Source organism: Remersonia thermophila, chromosome 2 (assembly GCF_042764415.1).
Source record: "Remersonia thermophila strain ATCC 22073 chromosome 2, whole genome shotgun sequence".
Lineage (NCBI taxonomy): Eukaryota > Fungi > Ascomycota > Sordariomycetes > Sordariales > Chaetomiaceae > Remersonia > Remersonia thermophila.
Window position 1 is genome coordinate 1204575 of NC_092218.1, and position 20049 is coordinate 1224623.

Sequence of the window (20049 nt, forward strand, 5' to 3'; positions counted from 1 at the left end):
CGGTCGGTCGCTGACTCGTTACGGTGTACAAGGACATATGCACACAGGAGAGCGCTGGCTCCAACGCTCGCCGTGGTGCCCCAAGCGTCGGGGTGACCGCCTTGTGGTGGCTCTTCGAATAGGGGCCAAGGGTGACCTGACCTTTGACGTGATGTTGCCTATCAGTGGGCACATTTCATCCCATGTCGGCCTTGGGTCTTGGGCCGGTGTCGGCGGTGGTGTTCCAGAGACGTGGGTGCATCATGTACGTATACATCATAGCTCCACTAGCCGGATCAGTTCGCCATCGAAGCATCGTGCTTGAGGATTCGGCAACCGATGGATCCTCCCAAACTTGGATACAACTTTGCATCCCTGCAGACGCGTAGGGCAGCCTTGAAGCCGGCGTGCTGCTGTTGAACGACTTTCTTTTCATTCGTGACGCGAATCCTCTCTCGACCGGTCAGGAACGCTACAAGACCCAAGGCATGAGAGCTGTTTCATGACGTGGACGCGGATATGTCAATGGAGGAGTGTCGCTGGATCCGACACATTTCGGGCCCCAACAGCTGTTGTCATGTAATACTGTACGAAGTAACGTAGCTCCGTGCGTCCGCGTCGACAATCCAAGGTCGAGAGCTTCCACAATGGTTTCCATGGCATCCGGAATATTTACCTAGCTATCACTGCGCGGTTTATAAGTAACCATGCTTACGGCCAAGGCAGCCTGTGAATCCATACAGCAACGGTGCAGGAGGCAAGGAGAGCCTGGGGCATGCTTCGTGTCGTCCGGATGCACCGGTCCGAGTCGGAGAGCCAACCACTGACGCAGTCTAGTTACTGTCGTGTTGTTTCCGATGCCAGGGCTTCGCTCGAGTCTGGTCGTCCAGGACCATACCTTATCGGAGACTACCTATCTAGATACCTACCTCGCATAGGAAGGGTCAGCACGAGATGCAGGCTCTCCCCCCAAGCTTGCTGGGGCACCCGTCCGTCCCATGGTCGTTAGGAACTCCATCCACGATGTTCTTGGAATCCAGTGACCAAGGTCTCCGGACAGGCCGATCCTGCCATTCCGTAACTCTTCTAGTATGAATCCATGGTAAGGCAAACAACACATAGAACCCCCCCCCCCCCCCCCTCCCCCCCAAGGGAGTTTGTCTCGATGGAAAGCTGCTGTGGTGGACGGGAAGGACGGAAGGGTCGGAGGTAGGTTGTGGCTCGCCCTCCAACAGGCGGCGGGCACCGCCACAGTGCCCCTCACTGAATCCACCCCCTGCCCCACGCGGCCCGCAGACAGCTGCCGACCTCCCGAACAGGCAACCAAAGGCTGGGCACGGATCGTCCAAGACCAACCAAACCTCCATCGCGGCATTCACAGGCACAAGGAAACCTAATCTGGACGCGTATGTTGGAGTCCATTGTTTGTTCGCATTTGTGCAAAGAGGCGCTTGGGACGACGCAGTGTTAAGCTCAGGCTCTTGCCTTTGCCAGCGTTTCATTTTCTGGAGCTCCCCGAGGCCTCCAGACCGTCCAAAGCCAACAGACCGTCCGCTGCAGCCCGGCCATGTTGGTGTAAGCACCCTCCGACACCAGCGCGGTCTACCGTCTTCGAACCGTCCATCTAGGCCAGCTGCCTTCCCAGCGTTCCTCTTCCATGACGACGCCTGCGTCCCGCCATCCAAGACCCTGGACGGGCTTCGGGGTCTCCAACGAGCCCTCGTGCCAGTCCCACCAGCTTCTCGAGACCTTCTCTCTGCCCTAAACGATCCTTGACGGTGCGAGCTCGCCCGCTTGACCAGAAGAACATGCTCCCCATCCGAGCCCGCCGCTATCGGGCGTCCACCTCGGCCTCGACCCTCGAAACGTCCAAAGCCACCGAAGTCCTGCAATCCCTTCTCGACCGCCTCTCGAGCACCGCCGGCTCTCCTGCCCACGGCACCCATCCTCCCCTCGACCGCCTTTCTGACCAGATCCGCCAGATCCACCAGCATGTAGCCGCCCTCACACCCCCCTCCCCGCCTCAGGACGACTTCCGCCATCTAGGCGGCTTCCAGGCCCTGCTCGATGTCTTGCGCGGATTCTCCGGCTTCTACGACCCACACAGGCGCACCGATGCCGAGAAGCAGGCCGTCTTCGACCTCCTACACGCCGTGCTGGCCACCCTCTCGGCCGCGTTCCGCAGACACCCAGGAAACAGGCGATACTTTCGGGATAGGGTGGAGGGAGGTGGTTGGGAGGCCCTGGAACAGACCATTGCGAGCATCGGGGTTGGTGGCGCCGACGCCGACCTTTGGACAAACTGCCAGCTGTTCGGGAAGCTGCTGTCCTTCGCCCTGGACGACCAGCGTCTGGATGACCTTTGCCGGTCTGCGGCTGCGAGCACGACGACGACGACGACGACGACGACGACGACGACGACGACGACGGACCAGGATACCGAGGCTCAGAATGCCCAGACCGCGGAGCTCACCTCCGCCGTCGATGCGGCGCACAATCTCAAAGACATTGATACAAGGCTGAGAGGCATCATCAGCCCTACGACCGTGGTCCGCAACCCCGAAATCATCCGCACCATCGTGGCGTTCTGGGAGTCCATCCCCAGGGGTCGCGATGTCCAAGTGAACCCCGTTTCTGTCATTGTGCTCTCAACCCTCTCCTCCGTGGCTTCGGTCTCCCTGTTCAACCTTGCTGCCCTCCACGGGACCGGAATCTTATCCAGGCTGCTACGGCTGCTCTTCCCCCAGGATGGCATGGCGCTCGTGGACCCCGAGAGAGCCAAGGCATTGCGCTTGTGCGAATCTCTGATGCACCTCGGGATCGACCAGCTCGCAGATGCCCAGTATCTGCTGCGATGCCGCGACACCGCCACCTCCGAGTTTTGCCTACGCACGACCGAAAAGTACATGGGACCGCCGTTTCTGCACTTTGACCTCTCCCTCCATGGCCACGCGTCCGTTGAGCTTCCAAACCTGGGCCGCTCGTTCCCGCCTCAGACCGCGCCTGGCTACACCTTCGCCGGCTGGATCCGGATCGAACAGTTTGACCCCGAGTCCCATACGACGCTCTTCGGTGTGTTTGACGCCACGCAAACGTGCTTTCTGTTGGCGTATCTGGAGAGAGATACGCACAACTTCATCCTTCAGACCTCCGTCACGTCCCCACGCCCCAGCGTTCGCTTCAAGTCGGTGACCTTCCGCGAGGGCCGGTGGTATCACATCGCCCTCGTCCACCGCCGGCCCAAGACCATGGTCGCCAGCAAGGCCAGCTTGTACGTCAACGGCGAGTTCGCCGAGCAGATCCGCGCCGCATATCCCAATCCTCCGCCGCCCTCCAATGGCAGCACCGAGAGCTTCGTCTCCTTCACGTCCAACAGCTCCAAGGCCCATCCGGTCCAGGCGTTCCTGGGCACGCCCCGTGGCCTGGCCACCCAGCTCGGCCCTGGCTTGGTGCAATCCAAGTGGTCGCTGGCTGCCGCCCACCTGTTTGAAGACGTTTTGAGCGACGACCTGCTTGCCGTCTACTACCGGCTCGGCCCGCGCTACCAGGGGAACTTCCAGGACTGTCTCGGTGGCTTTCAGACCTACGAGGCGTCGGCGGCTCTAGGACTTCGGAACGAGGTGTTCCATCCCGGCAAGGATGAGAATTCGGATATCCTCAAGGCCGTCCGGGACAAGGCCGGATCCATCGTGCCCGAGCATCGTGTGCTCTTGAGCCATTTCCCTCGCGCCGTGTTCACGGCTGACGGCAGCTTCATGGAGTCTCTTCTGTTCCGCTCCCTGTCGCGCAGCGCCGCCAGCAACCTCTTCCACGCGACCGTCAAGGGCGGGACCGCGGTTGCGGTCAACGGCGCCGTCCCGTGCGTCAACGACGCGCTCATCAGGGTGAACGGCACCTCGCTCCTCACGGGCGACACCGTCGCCGCCACGCCTTACTATCTGGACGACAACCTCTGGCGCCTCGGCGGGTTTACCCCTGTCGCGCTCAAGCTCGTCGAGCGCTCGTGCAGCCCGGATGAGCTTGTGCGCTCCGTGGAGCTCATGTTCCGCTGCATCGTCAACAGCTGGAGAAACAGCGAAGCCATGGAGAGGGACAAGGGCTACGCCGTCCTCAGCATGCTCCTCCGCGCGAAGCTCGGATACGGGGTGCCCGGCTCGGAGGCCAAATCCCAGGCCTGGCGGCTGCCGTTGACGGCCGAGACACGCGACCGCCTGAGCTTCCAGCTCCTCAGCCTGATCCTGCAGTTCGTCGGGTACAAGCATGCCGACCCCATCGAATCCTTCATCATCAACCCGCTTGCCTACCGCGTGCTTCTCATCGACCCCGACACGTGGCGCCGCTCCTCGCAGGCCACCCAGGAGCTCTACTATAAGCAGTTTGTCACCTTTGCCGTCAGGAGCAAGCACCACCAGTTTAACAGCCGCAGGCTGCTCCGGATGCGTAAGTCTTTGTTGCTGTTTTGCCTTGGATTGGACGGAGCAGGAGCTCACCGCACTCTGGGATGTAGGGATCATCAAGCGGCTCCTGGATGCCTTGAAGGCCGAAGCCATCTCCCAGGACATCTTGCCTTTCTTCATGGCGTCCTTTGAGAGCCTGGTCAAGTGCCACTACAGCGCCGAGGTCCACCGCTCCATCGCCCTGTTCATCACCTATGCTTTCCACACCCCGGCTGCCTCCGTGTCTCGAACTCCGAAGCCGGCCTCCCTGAGCAGTCGGTCCGCCACCCCTGGCCTCGGGATCTCCCGTCGGCCTACCGTTGGCGATCTGGCCGCGGCCTCCAAAGCGCTCACGAAAAAGCAGATCGGCGTGCGCGTCCTGGAGATGTACAGTCGGCTGCTGTGCGAGAAGAACAACGTGGCGGACATTCGCAAGTTTGCGAAGACGGTCACGAACAAGGTACGCCAACGCCTAGGCGCCGGGGCCCGGAAGGACAGAATGTGCTGACCTGGACAGTGGCTGCTCTATCTCCTCGCCGAGAACGACCCCGAGGTCGTGGTCCTTGGCTGCAAGATCCTGGCTCGCCTTCTCGTCACGCAGCCCTCGGGCTACACGGCCAAGTTTGCGAGCAAGACGGGCGGGTTCTGGATCATGGCCCATCGCTTGAAGCAGTGCTGGGACATTGCGACGCTGTGGCCCATCCTGTTCAGCATCCTCTTCGGCTACGACGTGGCCAATATCAACTTTGACAAGTCGTTTGATTTCTTCAGCCTCTTGGAAATCTTTGGCGAGAGCAAGGTCGTCTTCCCCGACGCCCTGCTCGTCATCACCTCCATGCTGCAGCATGGCCTCCGCGACGTCCTCAAGTACCAGGACGACCCAGACTCGCCGTCCAAGGAGACCGCCAGGACCGAGGACGGGCTTCACGTGGTCCGCACGAGACCCAGGGCTCGGTCTATGGAGCTGGGCCAGGCCCTCGAGAGGAGTGAGTTTCTGCTGTTTCTCTCTGCGACCTGGGTTTGCTGACGATGCGTAGGAACTCAGCTTCCCGACAAGGAGCGGGTCGCAGCCAACGCTGGCGTCCTGCAGACGGTTGTCCGCTTTCTCGCCGACATGCACACGCGGTCTGTCGGCTTCCGAGACTTTGTCCTGTCATCCGACTACACCCGTAACCTCCTAGCCGCGCTGTACCCCATCATCGTCAGCTCGGATCCGGTGAACGCCGAGACGGAGCTCAACTCGAAAGATCCTCTCAACTTCGAGGGCGGTGACGTGATTATCCGGCCTGTTCCCGGCTCGTCGTCCTCGGCCATCCCCATCATACGGACGGCCAACGCAGCGTCGACGGATGCTCACCCGTACTCTTCGAGTCCCGGCCGCGGCACACCGCTGCGGCGGCCGTCCTCCTTCATACTCGTAACGTCGCAGCCGCCGGCTCCGGGCCCGAGCCCCGCGCGCCTGAACCATGTCATGTCGCCTACGAGGAAGCGTCCACCCGCCCGCAACATTAGCAATGTCGTGCTGGAGGGGATTCTCGAGCTCATCGTCAACGTCTTCACGGATCAGATTCTGGTTCGCAAAGAATTCCCCGGTTTCGGGCTCTCGCTCAAGGTCCCGCCGGGCTTCCAGGAACACCGGGCCTACTTTGAGACGTACATCCTCCGCAACGTTATGACGCAGCTGAGGAATACGATTGAGCTCGACATGAAAGCCCTCACGGAGCCCAAGGTGTTGCAGAACCTGGCGCGCTTGAACCTCCACATGGCCGAGGTGGTGTTTGAGGGCTCCTTTATGAACGGCGCCGAGACCATGGTCGAGTTCACAGGCACGCTGCTCGAGTACCTGCAGCGGCCCGATGTGTCCTCGCTCAAGAGCGTCCGGCTCTGCAGCTCCGCGGTTGGGACCATCCGTACGACCTTCCTCAGGTTTGTTCTGCTCCGGCTGTCCGACATGGACGACCCCGAGATCAAGGATGCCGAGGCGGCGTCCACCATGGATCAGCTTCTCTACTGGCAGACGGCAATTCTTGGGTGTCTGTCGGCGGACGATGACTACATGAAGCTGTTGTGGTACCAGCTCTACGGCCGGCTGATTGACCAGCGGCGGCACGTGCGTGAGGTTGCCGCGACGTTGTGGCGCATCATGCTCGTGCAGAAGCCCGACGAGTCGGCGACCATCCTCCGGCAGGCCATGACCCCAGACCAGCGGCCGCTGGCGCGTGGGTTTGAGAAGCTCACGGAGCTGGACAATCAGCCGTTCCTCGAGTGGGTCGACCAGCACCGCCCGTCGCTGGACGTGCTCTTCTTTGGAGGCATGTCCAAAACGTGGGAGGACTTTGTGGCGGCGGAGAACCAGCGCACCGCCGAGAGCGCACGGCTGCGTGTCAAGGCTCGCAAGGACAAGCTCAAGCAGTGGCACACCGAGGCGCTCGAGCGGGACAATGTCTTGCTGCGTCACGAGATGGCCAACAGCGCCTGGATGAAGAGCATCTACTTCTCCGAGCATTTCAAGCACCAGCGCCTGCTGCAGGACGCCCAGGATGACAACGCCTTTCTCGCCGCCACGTTTGCCAAGATGGAGCGCGATCTGACCCGTCCAGGAGCGGTGTTTAGCGAACCGCAGACCCTCAAGTGGAAGCTGGACCGCACCGAGGGGCGGAACCGTATGCGTCTGCGTCTGCTGCCCGACCCTGGCCAGAACCAGCAGGAGTTCCAGCCCAAGAAGAACAACAGCGCTGCCTGCGCGGCACCCAAGCCGAGCCAGTCCTCGGCGCCTGCCTCCCAGCCTCGAACGACACCGACGCCTGCTGCCCCGACCGGGACGTCCGAGATCGCCGCCGAGTCGGAACCGGATCCGTCGGGCGAAGACCAGGGCGTCGGGCCCGAGGAGGACTTTGAGCTGGTCGAGGACCCCAACGAACCCGAGGGCGATGACACGTTTGAGGACAAGAATCGAAAGGTGATGCGGCGGCTGCAGCAGGGCGACTCGGTCCAGCACGTCTTCAACATCTCGCGCATCATCGGCCTGGACGCGTGCGAGGGGATCCTGATCATCGGCAAGGAGGCGCTCTACATCATGGACTACCTGTTCCAGAGCACCGACGGCGAGATTGTCAACGTCTGGCAGGCGCCGCCCGAGGAGCGGGATCCCTTCTCCATCATCATCGCCAGCGGCAAGCCCGGCGAGCGGCGCCAGAACCAGGGCCGCATCGACCAGGAGTCGCGCAGCTGGAAGTGGCAGGACGTGCTCAGCATCTCGAAGCGGCGGTTCCTGTTCCGCGACGTGGCCATCGAGATCTTCTTCACCGATGGCCGGAGCTACCTGTTGACCGCCATCAACCCGGCCATGCGCGATGAGATCTTCTCGCGGCTGACGTCCATGACGCCGCACACGAGCAACCCGAGCCTGCTGCCCAACCCGGAGGATGCCTGGCGGCTCGAGAGCCTGCGCTTCTCGGACGAGACGTCGCCGCAGACGCTGGGCGCCAAGTTCGGGAGCCTCTTCAACTCGTCGGCGTGGACGCCGGTGATGAAGCGGTGGCAGCGCGGCGAGATTTCCAACTTCCACTACCTCATGCTGGTCAACACGATGGCCGGCCGCACCTTTAACGATCTGACGCAGTACCCCGTCTTCCCCTGGGTGCTGGCCGACTACACGAGCGAGGAGCTCGACCTGACCAACCCGACCACGTTCCGCGATCTCTCCAAGCCCATGGGGGCGCAGTCGCCGGGGCGAGCGGCGGACTTTGCGATGCGGTACAAGAGCCTGGCCGAGATCGGCGAGTCGCCGTTCCATTACGGGACGCACTACTCGTCGGCCATGATCGTGTCGTCGTACCTGATCCGGCTGCCGCCGTTTGTGCAGAGCTTCATCCTGCTGCAGGGCGGGACGTTTGACCATCCCGACCGGTTGTTCTACTCCATCGAGGGCGCTTGGACGTCGGCGTCGAGGGACAACGGGTCGGACGTGCGCGAGCTGATCCCGGAGTTTTTTTACCTGCCAGAGTTCCTGACCAACATCAACGGCTACAACTTTGGCGTGCGCCAGGGCGGCGCCGGCCGCGTGGACAACGTCATCCTGCCCCCCTGGGCCAAGGGCGACCCCAAGGTGTTCATCGCCAAGCACCGCGAGGCGCTCGAATGCCCGTACGTCAGCCAGCGCCTGCATCTGTGGATCGACCTGGTGTTTGGATACAAGCAGCGCGGCGAGGTCGCCGTGGAGAACCTGAACGTGTTCCACCCGCTGTCGTACAAGGGCGCCAGAGACCTGGACAACATCACGGATCCGCAGGAGAGGGTCATCACGACGGGCATCATTCACAACTTTGGCCAGACGCCGCACCAGGTGTTTACCAAGCCGCATCCGCCGAGGGAGCATGATCGGTCGCCCGTCAGGAGGCTGGACACGTCGGTGGGAACGTTGACGAGGGTGTCGTACCCTTTGCTGGGTGAGTTAATGGCCCACCCCCCCCATATTCTCTCGGGCGTTGACAGAGGTGCTAACGGATGGAGCAGAGAGCCGCGAGCGCGTGGCGTCGCTGATTTACGTGCCCAAGCTTGACCGCCTGCTCTGTGCTTCCCCGTTCCGTCTGAACTTGCCGCCGCACTACGACAAGTTCGTCGAGTGGGGATATACGGACAACAGCATCCGGTTCTACCTCAGCGATAACCGAAAGGTTGGTCGACCTTGGGCTTCGTCCGCGGGGTGCTTCCATTGTGCTAACCCTCCCCCGTCCGCAGCCCGCCGGTCTCTTTGAGAACCTCCACATCGGCCAGATCTCCACCATCGCCTTCGCCGACGCCAAGACCCTCATCACGGCCGGCGAGGACTGCGTCGTGTCGGTGCACACGGTGCAATCCTCGCCCAACAAGCCCACCGTGGAGCTGCACCTGCGGTCGTCCCTGTTCGGCCACAAGACGCCCGTCACGCACGTCGCCGTGTCCAAGGCCTTCAGCACCATCTTGACGGTGTCGCAGGACGGCGTGGCGTTCCTGTGGGACCTGAACCGCCTCGAGTTCATCCGGCGGCTCCCGCTCGCGCGGCCGGTCGAGTGCGCAAAGATCAACGACGTCACGGGCGACATCCTGCTCGGCGCGGGGCAGAACATCCTCCTCTACACGCTGAACGGCGAGCTGGTGCTGGACCAGAACGTGTGCACCGAGGGAACGCCCGTGTCCACCGCCGCGCCGCCGCCGTCATCGTCGTCGTCGTCGCCGGCAGCGGCGGCGGCCTCGGACGACTACGTCCACGCGTGCGCCTTCTACGAGGGCACCCCGGGGGGGAACGAGTGGCTCGAGAACCAGATCGTCTTCACGGGCCACAAGCGCGGGGTGGTCAAGGTGTGGCGCAAAGCCATCGGGCCGCGCACGGGGCGGTGGACGCTAGAGCTTCTGCGGCGGCTGGACCACGTCAACCCCAAGAGCGAGACGGGGGCGAACGTTGACGCTGCCATGACGTGCATCGCGCCGCTGCCGGCGATTGTGTACACGGGGGATGAGGATGGCAGGGTGGTACGTTTCCCCCCTTTTTTTCTTTTCTTTTCCTTTCTTTTTTTTCTTTTTTTTTTTCGTTCAAAAGAGACGCAAGGCTAACGGACATGGTTAATACAGTGGGAATGGAATCTGGGCCAGCGCGACGGGAGATGATAGGTTGGTCAGTCACCTGCCGATACGGTGATGGGGTAGCTTTTGAACAAGCCTGGGGGCTACGCCATCGGGGCCTCCTGGGATGGGCGGTGTTGTTGGGTTGGGTTATAGTAGATAGGGTTGGATTGGGTTTGCCGAGATGGAAGATCGTGTCAGGTACATTCATGCCTAGATCGACACACACCATACCATAGAGTCACAGGTCGGATGATCCATCAGCAGCGGGCAGGGGACCCGTCTCGGTTCCGCTGCGAAGAGTGGATACGTACTCGCCCCTGCATATCGATCTCTTACGACACCACCGCTTTGCTCATGGCTTCCTTGTGTTGTTATTCCCCGACAATGCCCACCGAGAACATGCCGCTTCATGTTTATGCTGTGAATGTACAGTACGGTACAGGTTTTGCTGCGAGGCCCAGTGAACCACCCATCTCCCCTGGTGTCCGGACAAAGCAGTGAGTGTGGGCTTTGGGTATGGCCTCTCCATGCACACTCTCCTTTTTTTTTTTTTTTTTTTGGCCAGTCACGCTCCATCGCAGCCATATCCCGCCCACCTCCAATTCTTCCGCTTTCTCTCGTCTCCCACGTGCATCCGTCCATTTTCCCAACTCACCTCCCTCCTTCGGCCCCGATGTTCTCTCTCCTACGCCCTCCGGCCCTGATCTCCACCACCACCACGTGTTCCCATGACGTTTTTTGTCGGCGGTACGAGGAAACCCCAAGCTCAGCCATCAGGGCCGAAACGCCGTCCGCCCGAGGGCTCAGTTCGTTTCGGTGTCGTCGTCGTAGCCCGTCAGCTGTTTCCTCGGGCCCGTGGGGACTGCGGGAGACAACGGGAGCCGGGAGGGTTAGCCATCCGCCGTCGCTTGCCATCGCCTCCCAAGCCATAGCCAAGAAAAGAAAAAAAAAAAAAAGGAACAGAGAGTACGTACCGGGATAGGTCAGCGGGATGGGGGGCGCGTCGTAGTCACCGACGGCGCGGCGCAGGGGCGGCACGGTCACGAGGGTCACGGGCCCGAGGGCGCCGATGACGACGGACCAGAAGTAGCCGGGGCGCTCGCGGGCGGCCCAGCGGCAGTAGCGGAGGGGCCCGGCCCAGAAGCGGGGGGTGGCGCCGCTCATTGTTCTGGAGGAGGAAGAGGAGGAGGAGGAGGAGGGAGCTTGGCTGGGACGGGTTTCTGTGGAGGACGTGACTGCAGGATGATGGGTTGATTAGCGTGTTTGCTTTCTTCGTTGTTGTTGTTGTTGTTGTTGTTGTTGTTGGGTTGTTGGTTCGATGGCTCTAGGATGATGTTCAGGTCGAGGTGGTGGAGGTGGTGGTGGTGGTGGTGGTGGTAGTGGTGAGGGTGGTGATGGTGGTGATGGTGGGGGGAGCAAGGTGAGGGATTTGGGTCGGTTGCCAGCTGGACGAGGGAGGAGAGCGTACCCGGTGGTGGTCAATGGGAGGGGCTGAAGCACGCACGCACAAGAGGAGCCAGGCGGCTTGGGTCCTTGGTGGCGAGCGTGGTCGTGGTTGTCGTCGTGGTCGCAAGCTTGCGGAAGCGTGGGCCAGGCGGAAGGTCGTTGCAACCGACGTTGAGGTTGCGCTCTCCCGCTGCGGGACGGGGAAACCTCGGGGAATTCCCGTCGGGGGGACCCACACAGCAGACAATCGCTGGGCCCGCCGTTTCGGCAGTGTGGGGTTTCGTACGTTGGGTACCGTGTATAGTACAGCAGATATTGGTAAGTTACCGTATCCAACCCTGATGGACCCTGACCCTGAGAGCTGATGGAGCAACAGAGAGCTGACCCCTGCTCGAGTCTTGGCAAGGCTACGTATGCCGAATCCTCCATGCAGCAAGCAACCTTCCCACGACGCCAGAGAAGACCTGGGAGCTGTCGCGGGGACGGTTTCGACAGCCATTGAACTTGACCACCACACCACACGACGAGGCCAATTCCCCCCCCCCCCCCCTCCGCCGTGGCATGACCTCGATCCACCGAGCGACCCTCCATTAACAACCAGGTCCCGCCCGCCCGGAGAGAGAGTAGAGAAAGAGAGAGAGGGGTTTCTGCTGCTCGCCATGAGGTTGTCTCTTTCGTTCGCTGCGGCCCTCTTCGCTGCCGCCGTCTCGGCCGTCAGCACCACGGGCAACCGCCTGCTCGTGATCCTCGACGACGACGGCGACAAGCACGTCTACTCCAAGTTCCTCGGCGACCTAAAGAGTTCGTTACCTGCCCATTCTTTCTTTTGGATAAACTCCATGTCCCGTTTGCGACTAACCCACGGGTGTCCGTCCAGGCCGCGGGTTCGACCTCTCCTTCAAGACCCCCAAGAGCGACTCGCTGTCCCTCTTCCACCTCGGCGAGCGCAGCTACGATCACATCATCTTCTTCCCTACCAAGACCAAGGGTAAGAAAGCCGCCTCGTCCTTGCGCATGTCCCGCTCGCTCACCTGGAGCTCCCCGCGCAGGCCTCGGCCCCAACCTCACCCCCAACCTGCTCGTCGACTTCCTCAACGCCCAGGGCAACATCCTCGTCACCCTCCACTCCAACGTCGCCGCCCCAACCTCCCTGGCCGCCCTGCTCGCCGAGCTCGACATCCAGCTCCCCGCCGACCGCGCCGGCCTCGTCGTCGACCACTTCCACCACGCCGCCGACAACTCGTCGGCCAGCGCCCATGACGTGCTGCTCCTTCCTCCTCCCAAGCCCGTCCGCTCCGACGTCAAGGACTTCTTCTCGGCCGGCGCCGGGCCCGACGACGTCCTCGCCTTCCCGCGCGGCATGGGCGCCACCCTCGGCGCCAGCGCCCTGCTGAACCCCATCGTCCGCGCCCCGGCGACGGCCTACAGCTACAACCCCAAGGAGCAGGTCGGCGCGCTGACGGCTGACGACGTCTTCGCCGCCGGCACCCAGCTGTCGCTGGTGTCGGCTTTCCAGGCCCGCAACTCGGCGCGTCTCGCCCTGGTGGGCGCCGCCGAGATGCTGCAGGACGCGTGGTTCGACGCCGAGGTGACCGCCGCGGCCGGGGGCAGCAAGAAGAAGACGCTCAACCGCGAGTTTGCCAAGCGCCTGAGCGGCTGGACGTTCCAGGAGCTGGGCGTGCTGCGCACCAACTGGATCGAGCACCGCCTGGATGAGCCGGGCGACGCGCGCAGCAACGAGACGAACCCCAACATTTATCGCATCAAGAACAATGTGGTACGTACATACACACACACACACACACACACAGAGAGAGAGAGAGAGAGATACACTTCAAGCACAAAATACAAGATAAAAAAACTGGCCACTTTCCAAACCACCCTCGTGCTAACACCTTGGACCAGCAATACACCATCTCCCTCTCCGAATACGCCTGGGACTCGTGGACCGCCTTCGCCGTGCCCGACAACGACGACCTCCAGCTCGAGTTCACCATGCTCTCGCCCTTCCACCGCCTGCCGCTCTCGTGGGACACGTCGCGCTCGTCGGAGGCGGCGTCGGCGTACACGGCCCACTTCCGGCTGCCCGACCAGCACGGCATCTTCAACTTCCGCGTCAACTACAAGCGGCCCTTCCTGTCCAACATTGACGAGAAGAACACCGTGTCGGTCCGCCACATGGCGCACAACGAGTGGCCCCGCAGCTTCGTCATCAGCGGCGCCTGGCCGTGGATCGCCGGCGTCGCCGTCACCGTGGCCGGCTGGCTGGCCTTTTGCGCCGTGTGGATGTACAGCGCCCCGGCCAAGCAGGGCGTCCGGGGGGACAAGAAGACCCGCTAAGGTCGGTCGGGGTCGTAATGAGCATGAGATGGGAGACGGTCAAGGAAGAAATGATAGGGACACGGAACAGGGACAGGGACAGGGACAGGGAGGAAGAAAAATGAGGAATAGACCCGACCAGGCGGTTGTGTGTGTGTGTGTATATGTGCGTGTCTGTGCGTACGCGCGTGTGCTTCTCTTGTGTTTTCCATATCTAGGAGTTTGCGTCTTGTCTGTAGGAGATTTGCCGTTCTGAGCCATACCATACCCTCTCTCTGCTGCAGCACGTCAAGACACGCCTTTCTTTTTGATACAAACTTGTTACATTGACCCAACGGCGTTGGGGGTTGGGGTGGGAGGGGTTCCAACTGATCCGGCACTCTTGACCTTTTCTCTTCTTCCCGGTCCATATGCACTGCTACCACATCTACAAAAGACATCCAAGACGCAGCAGCAGGGAAGGGAAGAAAAAGGAGGCAGAGAGGAGACAAGCAAAAAAAAAAAAAAAAAAAAAAAAAAAAAAAAAAAAAAAAAAAAAAAAAACGACGCGGGAAGAAAACTCTGACAAACGACGAGACAGAGCAGGAGGCCCTCAGATTAGCTCTCTTAGGTTCCCACTGACAACCCGACAGGCAAGCCCCCCCTTTTTTGGTTCTGCTCAGAGGCGGATTCCGACCTCTCTCGGGGCCAGATCCTGTCTGCTGCCTGCAAATTTGGCTTTTTGGACTCTTGGTCATCACCGGGCACTGCTCTGTCTTGTTCGCCTCTTTCCCTTCTCGCTCTCCCTGTTTTTTTCTTCTCGCCTCCTCAAAACCAACTCGGCCAACACCTTTCCTTGGGGTCCCTCCCCCCCTTTCCTCACCTATCACCGGTGATCAAGGGAGAGAGAGAGAGAGGAGCCAAAAACACCAAGCTTGGCCACTAGCCCTGCTGCCCATGTTGCCTTTCCTGAGGCAAGACCATGGAAAAAGACAAAACGAAAAAAGACGTGTCCGTTGGAGGACCGTTGGAAATGCAGCGCTTGCTCGTTCGCTCGCGTGAACAACCACAGCAAGCAAACTAGCCAGTCAGCCAGCAAGCCAACCAAAGGAACATGTGTGAAAAAGCCATCCATCATCATCATCACCACGTCACCACTCCTACCGCCGCCGCCGCCACCACCACCAATTCTCATACCCCTCAACGCCGCTCAGATTGAAAACTACTTTTTGTCCCTTCAGCGGTGCTCGCACAGTCGCGCGGCAAGAAGGCAAGAAAAACGGGGCCGGAACCTTACACCTGCACCTCGCTGCTCTGCAAGCCGTGGCGCAGGTGGGCTCTGGCCTATCACGTTTCCTTGCCTTCTCGATAGTCCACGCCGGCGCACCTCGGGTGGGGTCTGAGTGTCCTCACCGCGGCGGATGTGGTGATGCGGGGATGAGCCTTGGGGCGAGAGCATGGTTGGTGAGGCGGTGATAGGAGATGGCGAGGGTAGGTTGAAACTTCAGAGACAGAGGGGAAAAAAAGGAAAAGAGCAAAGGCAACATGAGGTTGATGAAACAACCTGCCAAGTGCCAGAGGTCGGGTTCCATACCGACCGAGGCGTGCGGGAGAGAGGGAGAGGAAGAGAGAGAGGGAGAGAGAGAAAGAGAGAGGGAGAGAGAGAAAAGAAGAAAATGGAGGGGGACAGCGTCGGTTTCACGCGACGTGACAAAGCCGGGCTGCTCAGATATCCATTCTTGCGAGTACGGCTCTCATCGTCGCCCGCGCCCGGGATGCCTGCGCATGTGCTAGGACAATGCGCAGCAGGCGGGATGAGTCAAGAGGAGCTCTTGTGCGGCTTCTTCATGGCAGCGAGGTGTCGAGGCAGAGACGGGATGGTATCCGTGTCCAACGCCCGAGGCGCTGGATGACGAGCATGGACGACTGGTCGCGCTGGCGCTGGTCGTTGGTTCCGTTGGATGGCTGGACAGGTTGCAGGTGGTCGGTTCGGAAGAGAGACGTGGCCGGAGCAGCCAATGTGCAATCGTGGAGGCGGCGCCTGGGAGGTCGGCCGTGCTGTGGGCTGTGAGCTGTGGGCGGCCCAACACATTCCCAAGGGAGACAAGCAACGGGGGGGAACTAGAAATTGATTCGATTGATGCGGTGTGTCTGTCTGTCTGTCTGTCTGTCTGCATGTTTGCCTGTCCCAACAAGGCTGGTCGTCTCGAGGCAAAAGCGAAGCCGTCTGGCGTTGCATGGCGAGGCTCTGCAACGTGGAGGTGGAGGTTGCGGTGATTGTGTCATGTTGAAAAGTGAACAAGACTACGAGGTAGAAATACGCGTCGCTGATGAAACCAGCGCGTCACCGCAGTTTCATGATGACCTAATCACCAGCAAGGCGCCCCGAGGCGTCAGTGGGGCCGAGGCCAAGCTGAAGTGGCGCCACAGCTCCGCGGTTCCGCTGTGCCACAGCGCTAGGGAGGTACTGAGTATTGGTTAGTTAGCGGTCACACTAAACTACAGCAGCGCCACAGCGACCTTAGCAGGCCGTCTCCCGCCAACGAGGCTGCCAACCAATTTCCATTTCAGGCCTTCTGAACCTCCAAAAGTTCAACCTCTTGTCAACCACCACCAACGCCACCACCACCACCACCAACCTCCCTTTCCCCCCCCGAACACACGCAGCAGCCAGGCTCAACGTTCGACCCGGCTCGGCTCGGCTCGGTTCGGTTCCTCCTACCGCTCTCCTCTAGCATTCCCTCCAATTGACCAGTTTTCTTTTTTTTTTCCCCGTCAAGATGGTAAGCCCCGTCCTTTCCTCCCGGACAACCCACCCAGCCCACCATCTAACCAGCCATGACCCTCTCCCCTCCTCCAGGCGCGCAACTCGGAAAAGGCCCAGTCCATGCTCTTCCGCTTCCGCGAGGCGCAGGCGGCGGAGCTCGGCATCATCGACGCCGGCCGCACGCGCCGGCCGCGCAACATCACGGAGCAGGACTCGATCCCGGCCTGCGAGAAGTGGCGCGGCCAGGTGCTCAAGGACATCTCGCGCAAGGTGTCGCGCATCCAGGACCCGGCCCTCTCCGACTTTCAGATCCGCGACCTCAACGACGAGATCAACAAGCTCATGCGCGAGAAGCACATGTGGGAGGTGCAGATCCGGAACCTCGGCGGGCCCAACTACATGCGCCCCGGGCCGGGCGGCGGCGGGAAAATGTACGACGAGGCCGGCCGCGAGATCCCCGGCGTCGGCGGCAAGGGGTACAAGTACTTTGGCCGGGCGCGAGAGCTGCCGGGCGTCAAGGAGCTGTTCGAGGCGGCGGCCAAGGCGAGGCAGGAGCAGCACGCCGAGAAGCCGCTCGAGGAGCGCACCGATCTGCGCCGCCAGGTCGACGCCGCCTACTACGGCTACGCGCCCGGCGAGGAGGACGCCGAGCTGCTGGCGCGCGAGCGGGCCAGGGAGAAGATGGCCCTGGAGGCGCTGGCCAAGGCCGGCCCGGCCGAGACGCCGCCGGGCTGGGAAGCCTTGCCCGGGGACGCGGGGGACGGACGCGGGTGGGAGCTGCCGACGCTCGACGAGGTGCAGCAGGAGCTGATAGAGAGGAGGAGAAGGAGGTTGCTGGATCAGCTCTAGGCAGGGTTAGCTACCTCGTATGCGTTTGCTTGTTGTGTACGCATCGTGTTGACGTGGGCGTTTTTTTATCTTCTATTTTTTTCGGAGCGACGGGCGTTGGGGGAGGGGGCGTCTTGAGGAACAACAACAACAGCAACAACGAAAAACAACAACAACGGGTCACAGCTTGGGAACAACTTGGGAAATTATCGGACCGTACGGTGTACATATCAAAGCGTTTGCCAAATGCCTCATTCTCAACACCCTGGGCCCCAGGGTCTTTTCACCCATGGGGAACTACGGGCTCCTGAAACGACCGGTAATATGGAGTGAAGGGGGTAGTTGTCCGCATCCCGACGGTTCCCCTCTTGTCATGTTGCGCAACAAAACCCCTAGACACAAAAACGCCAGCCTACCCGACCGCCTTCCCCCCTCAAAAAAAAAGAAATTCTAGCAATGCTTGGGCCAATTCTTCTCAATCCACCCCGTCATCAGCTCGGTCAAGGTCCCATCCACGTACAGCTCGACATCCTCCTTGCCGTACTTCCCGCCCAGCACCCTCAGCGCCGCGAGCACCCACGGCGTCATAAAGTCGATAAACACCAGGTCCACCGCGTCCGGCGCGCCGTCCTCGGGGAAGTCGACGACCGACTGGATGGCGTTGGGCACGACGTAGAAGCTGACGGGCGCGTGCACCGTGTCGTCGCCGTCGTCGCCCATGTCGTCCACCGTCGTGTAGCCCTCGGTGAGGCGCGGCGGCCGCTTCCCGAGGGGGCGTTGCTGCCGGGCATCCCAGCCTCCGCCGGCGGCGGCAGCGCCGGTCCCCGGCACGGGGCTCTCGCGGACGATCGACTCCTTGACGAAGAGCTGCTCCGGGCTCGCCAGGAACCGGTTGTCCATGACGTCGTCGTTGTCGTCGTCGTCGTCGCCGCCGTCGGCCGCCGCCGCCGCGAGGATCTTGCCCGCCTGGTTCAGCAGGCCCAGGACCTTGCCGGCCATCTCGTACGGCACGTCGGGGAGGTAGGCCAGCTTGTTGACAAAGGGCGACACGATGTAGGTCGAGTCGCGCGTGAAGGGCCCCGCCAGGATGTCGAAGCGGATGGCGCCCGTGTTGAGCAGCACGAGGCGGGGGACGGCGGGGCGGTCGGCGCGGACGGCGACGGCGGGCAGCACCTCGTCGGCGAGCCAGCTGTAGATGCTGCCCTCGCTCGGGTACGGGGCGCGGGCCATCCAGAGCGCCCGCGGGGCGCACCCAAAGGCGCGGTCGAGGTCGAGGGCGCGGCGCGCGCGCGCGATGGCGGCCGACACGTTGCGGCCGCGCGGCGTCGGGAAGGCGGTGTCGTTCAGGCCCGCGTGGCGCTGCAGGCCGAGCAGGTTGTTGTCGATGTAGCGGCGGTGAAACGAGAGGTCGCCGCCGCCGCTGCCGCCGCCGGCGCCGCCCCGGGAGCGCGCGGCCCGGCGCAGCTCCCCGTCGACCGACATCCACCCGATCGTCTCAAAGTAGCGGCCGCTGGCGACGGCGAAGGAGCGGTCGTCGTAGGCGGTGGCGTCGCGCACGTGCACGTGGCCGCCAAAGAAGAGGATGGGCGTCAGCGGGTGGCGCGCGCGGAGGGCCTTGAAGACGGTGCGGAACTCGGGCATGCGCACGCCGACGTGGCCAATGACCACGAACACGTCGGGCTCGTCGCGGATGGCCTCCTGGAACCACGCCTCCCGCACCGTCTCGCGCGCCGGCCGCACCGCCGTGTTGTTGGCGTTGCCGGTGAAGTCAAAGAGGAAGCCGAACGCGACGACGTCGAGCTTTTGGTTCTTGGTCCGGAAGCGCCGGTACCGCTGGGCCATGGGCGCGCGCTCGCCCGTGGCCGGGTCGACGTAGTCGAGGTTCGAGGCGACGTAGCTGTCGCGGAAGTTGGGGACCATGCGCGCGCGCTCGCGGTCGGCCGTGTCGGCGACGTAGAGCTCGTGGTTCCCCGACGAGATGATGTCCATGGGCTGCTCGCGAAAGATGTCGTAGTAGTAGTGGCCCTTGGGGTCCGAGGCGTCGTAGAGGCCGTTGCCGTCGACGCGGTCGCCCGTGTCGACGAGGAGAAGGTCGACGCCCTCCCGGTCGGCGCGGGCGCGCATGTGCTCGGCGAACGACACGTAGTCGCCCCAGTCGGCCGAGTACTGCGCTTCTTGGAGGTGCCCGGCGTGCCACCCGTGCGTGTCGGTGGTGTGGAGGAAGTTGAGCTTGCCCCAGACGAGGTCGCGCATGGGGCTGCCGGGCACCGGCTGAGGAGCTCCGGGCTGGGAGGCGCCCGCCGTCCGGGCCAGCGCCGCGAGGCCGCTGCCGATGGCGACGACGGCGGTGCGCATGGCGGGTTTGTCAGAGAGGAGGGGGGAAGGGCAGGCGGTGTGATCGTCGGATACGAGGGAACGCCGGCGGCAGCGGAAACGACCTCGATCCCTTCAATCCGGTAGCTAATTATGCAAAAGGCTCAGAGAAAGGAGGAAGGATCTGCCTCCCGTCAGACCGGTCCTGTTTGTCCGACCGTGATGCAGCAGCCGACATGGCGGTGCGGCGGTCACGGTATTCACTCGTGGACACGGCGGTACCCCTGGCGGCCCCATGACCCGCGCCTCACCGTCGTCTTGGCAACGTACGTGCTCCAACGCGATAAGGAACTCGGCTTGGAGAGAAGCGGATGCGCG

At 62.2% G+C, this 20049-nt stretch overlaps 6 protein-coding genes across 6 annotated transcripts; 3 read left to right on the forward strand and 3 right to left on the reverse strand.

The window, feature by feature from the left end:
- Positions 1 to 1787: 1787 nt before the first annotated feature.
- Positions 1788 to 10061, forward strand: VTJ83DRAFT_1783 (uncharacterized protein; the record flags this gene model as incomplete). Its single annotated transcript, XM_071007980.1, has 7 exons — positions 1788 to 4419; positions 4487 to 4875; positions 4933 to 5401; positions 5453 to 8863; positions 8931 to 9091; positions 9156 to 9926; positions 10026 to 10061. 7 exons carry the CDS (start codon positions 1788 to 1790, stop codon positions 10059 to 10061), a joined length of 7869 nt encoding a protein of 2622 aa, XP_070868323.1.
- A 761-nt stretch (positions 10062 to 10822) lies between these two features.
- On the reverse strand, positions 10823 to 11183 carry VTJ83DRAFT_1784 (uncharacterized protein; the record flags this gene model as incomplete). The annotated part of the gene is made up of 2 exons (XM_071007981.1): positions 10823 to 10881; positions 10994 to 11183. The coding sequence occupies 2 exons, from the start codon at positions 11181 to 11183 to the stop codon at positions 10823 to 10825; spliced, it is 249 nt and encodes an 82-aa protein (XP_070868324.1).
- Positions 11184 to 12124: 941 nt separating this feature from the next.
- On the forward strand, positions 12125 to 13805 carry VTJ83DRAFT_1785 (uncharacterized protein; the record flags this gene model as incomplete). The annotated part of the gene is made up of 4 exons (XM_071007982.1): positions 12125 to 12266; positions 12343 to 12453; positions 12515 to 13242; positions 13371 to 13805. 4 exons carry the CDS (start codon positions 12125 to 12127, stop codon positions 13803 to 13805), a joined length of 1416 nt encoding a protein of 471 aa, XP_070868325.1.
- A 1462-nt stretch (positions 13806 to 15267) lies between these two features.
- VTJ83DRAFT_1786 (uncharacterized protein) lies at positions 15268 to 15940 on the reverse strand (the record flags this gene model as incomplete). Its single annotated transcript, XM_071007983.1, has 2 exons — positions 15268 to 15514; positions 15561 to 15940. The coding sequence occupies 2 exons, from the start codon at positions 15938 to 15940 to the stop codon at positions 15268 to 15270; spliced, it is 627 nt and encodes a 208-aa protein (XP_070868326.1).
- A 603-nt stretch (positions 15941 to 16543) lies between these two features.
- Positions 16544 to 17379, forward strand: VTJ83DRAFT_1787 (uncharacterized protein; the record flags this gene model as incomplete). Its single annotated transcript, XM_071007984.1, has 2 exons — positions 16544 to 16546; positions 16624 to 17379. The coding sequence occupies 2 exons, from the start codon at positions 16544 to 16546 to the stop codon at positions 17377 to 17379; spliced, it is 759 nt and encodes a 252-aa protein (XP_070868327.1).
- Positions 17380 to 17808: 429 nt separating this feature from the next.
- Positions 17809 to 19713, reverse strand: VTJ83DRAFT_1788 (uncharacterized protein; the record flags this gene model as incomplete). Its single annotated transcript, XM_071007985.1, has 1 exon — positions 17809 to 19713. The coding sequence occupies one exon, from the start codon at positions 19711 to 19713 to the stop codon at positions 17809 to 17811; it is 1905 nt and encodes a 634-aa protein (XP_070868328.1).
- Between the last annotated feature and the right edge of the window lie 336 nt (positions 19714 to 20049).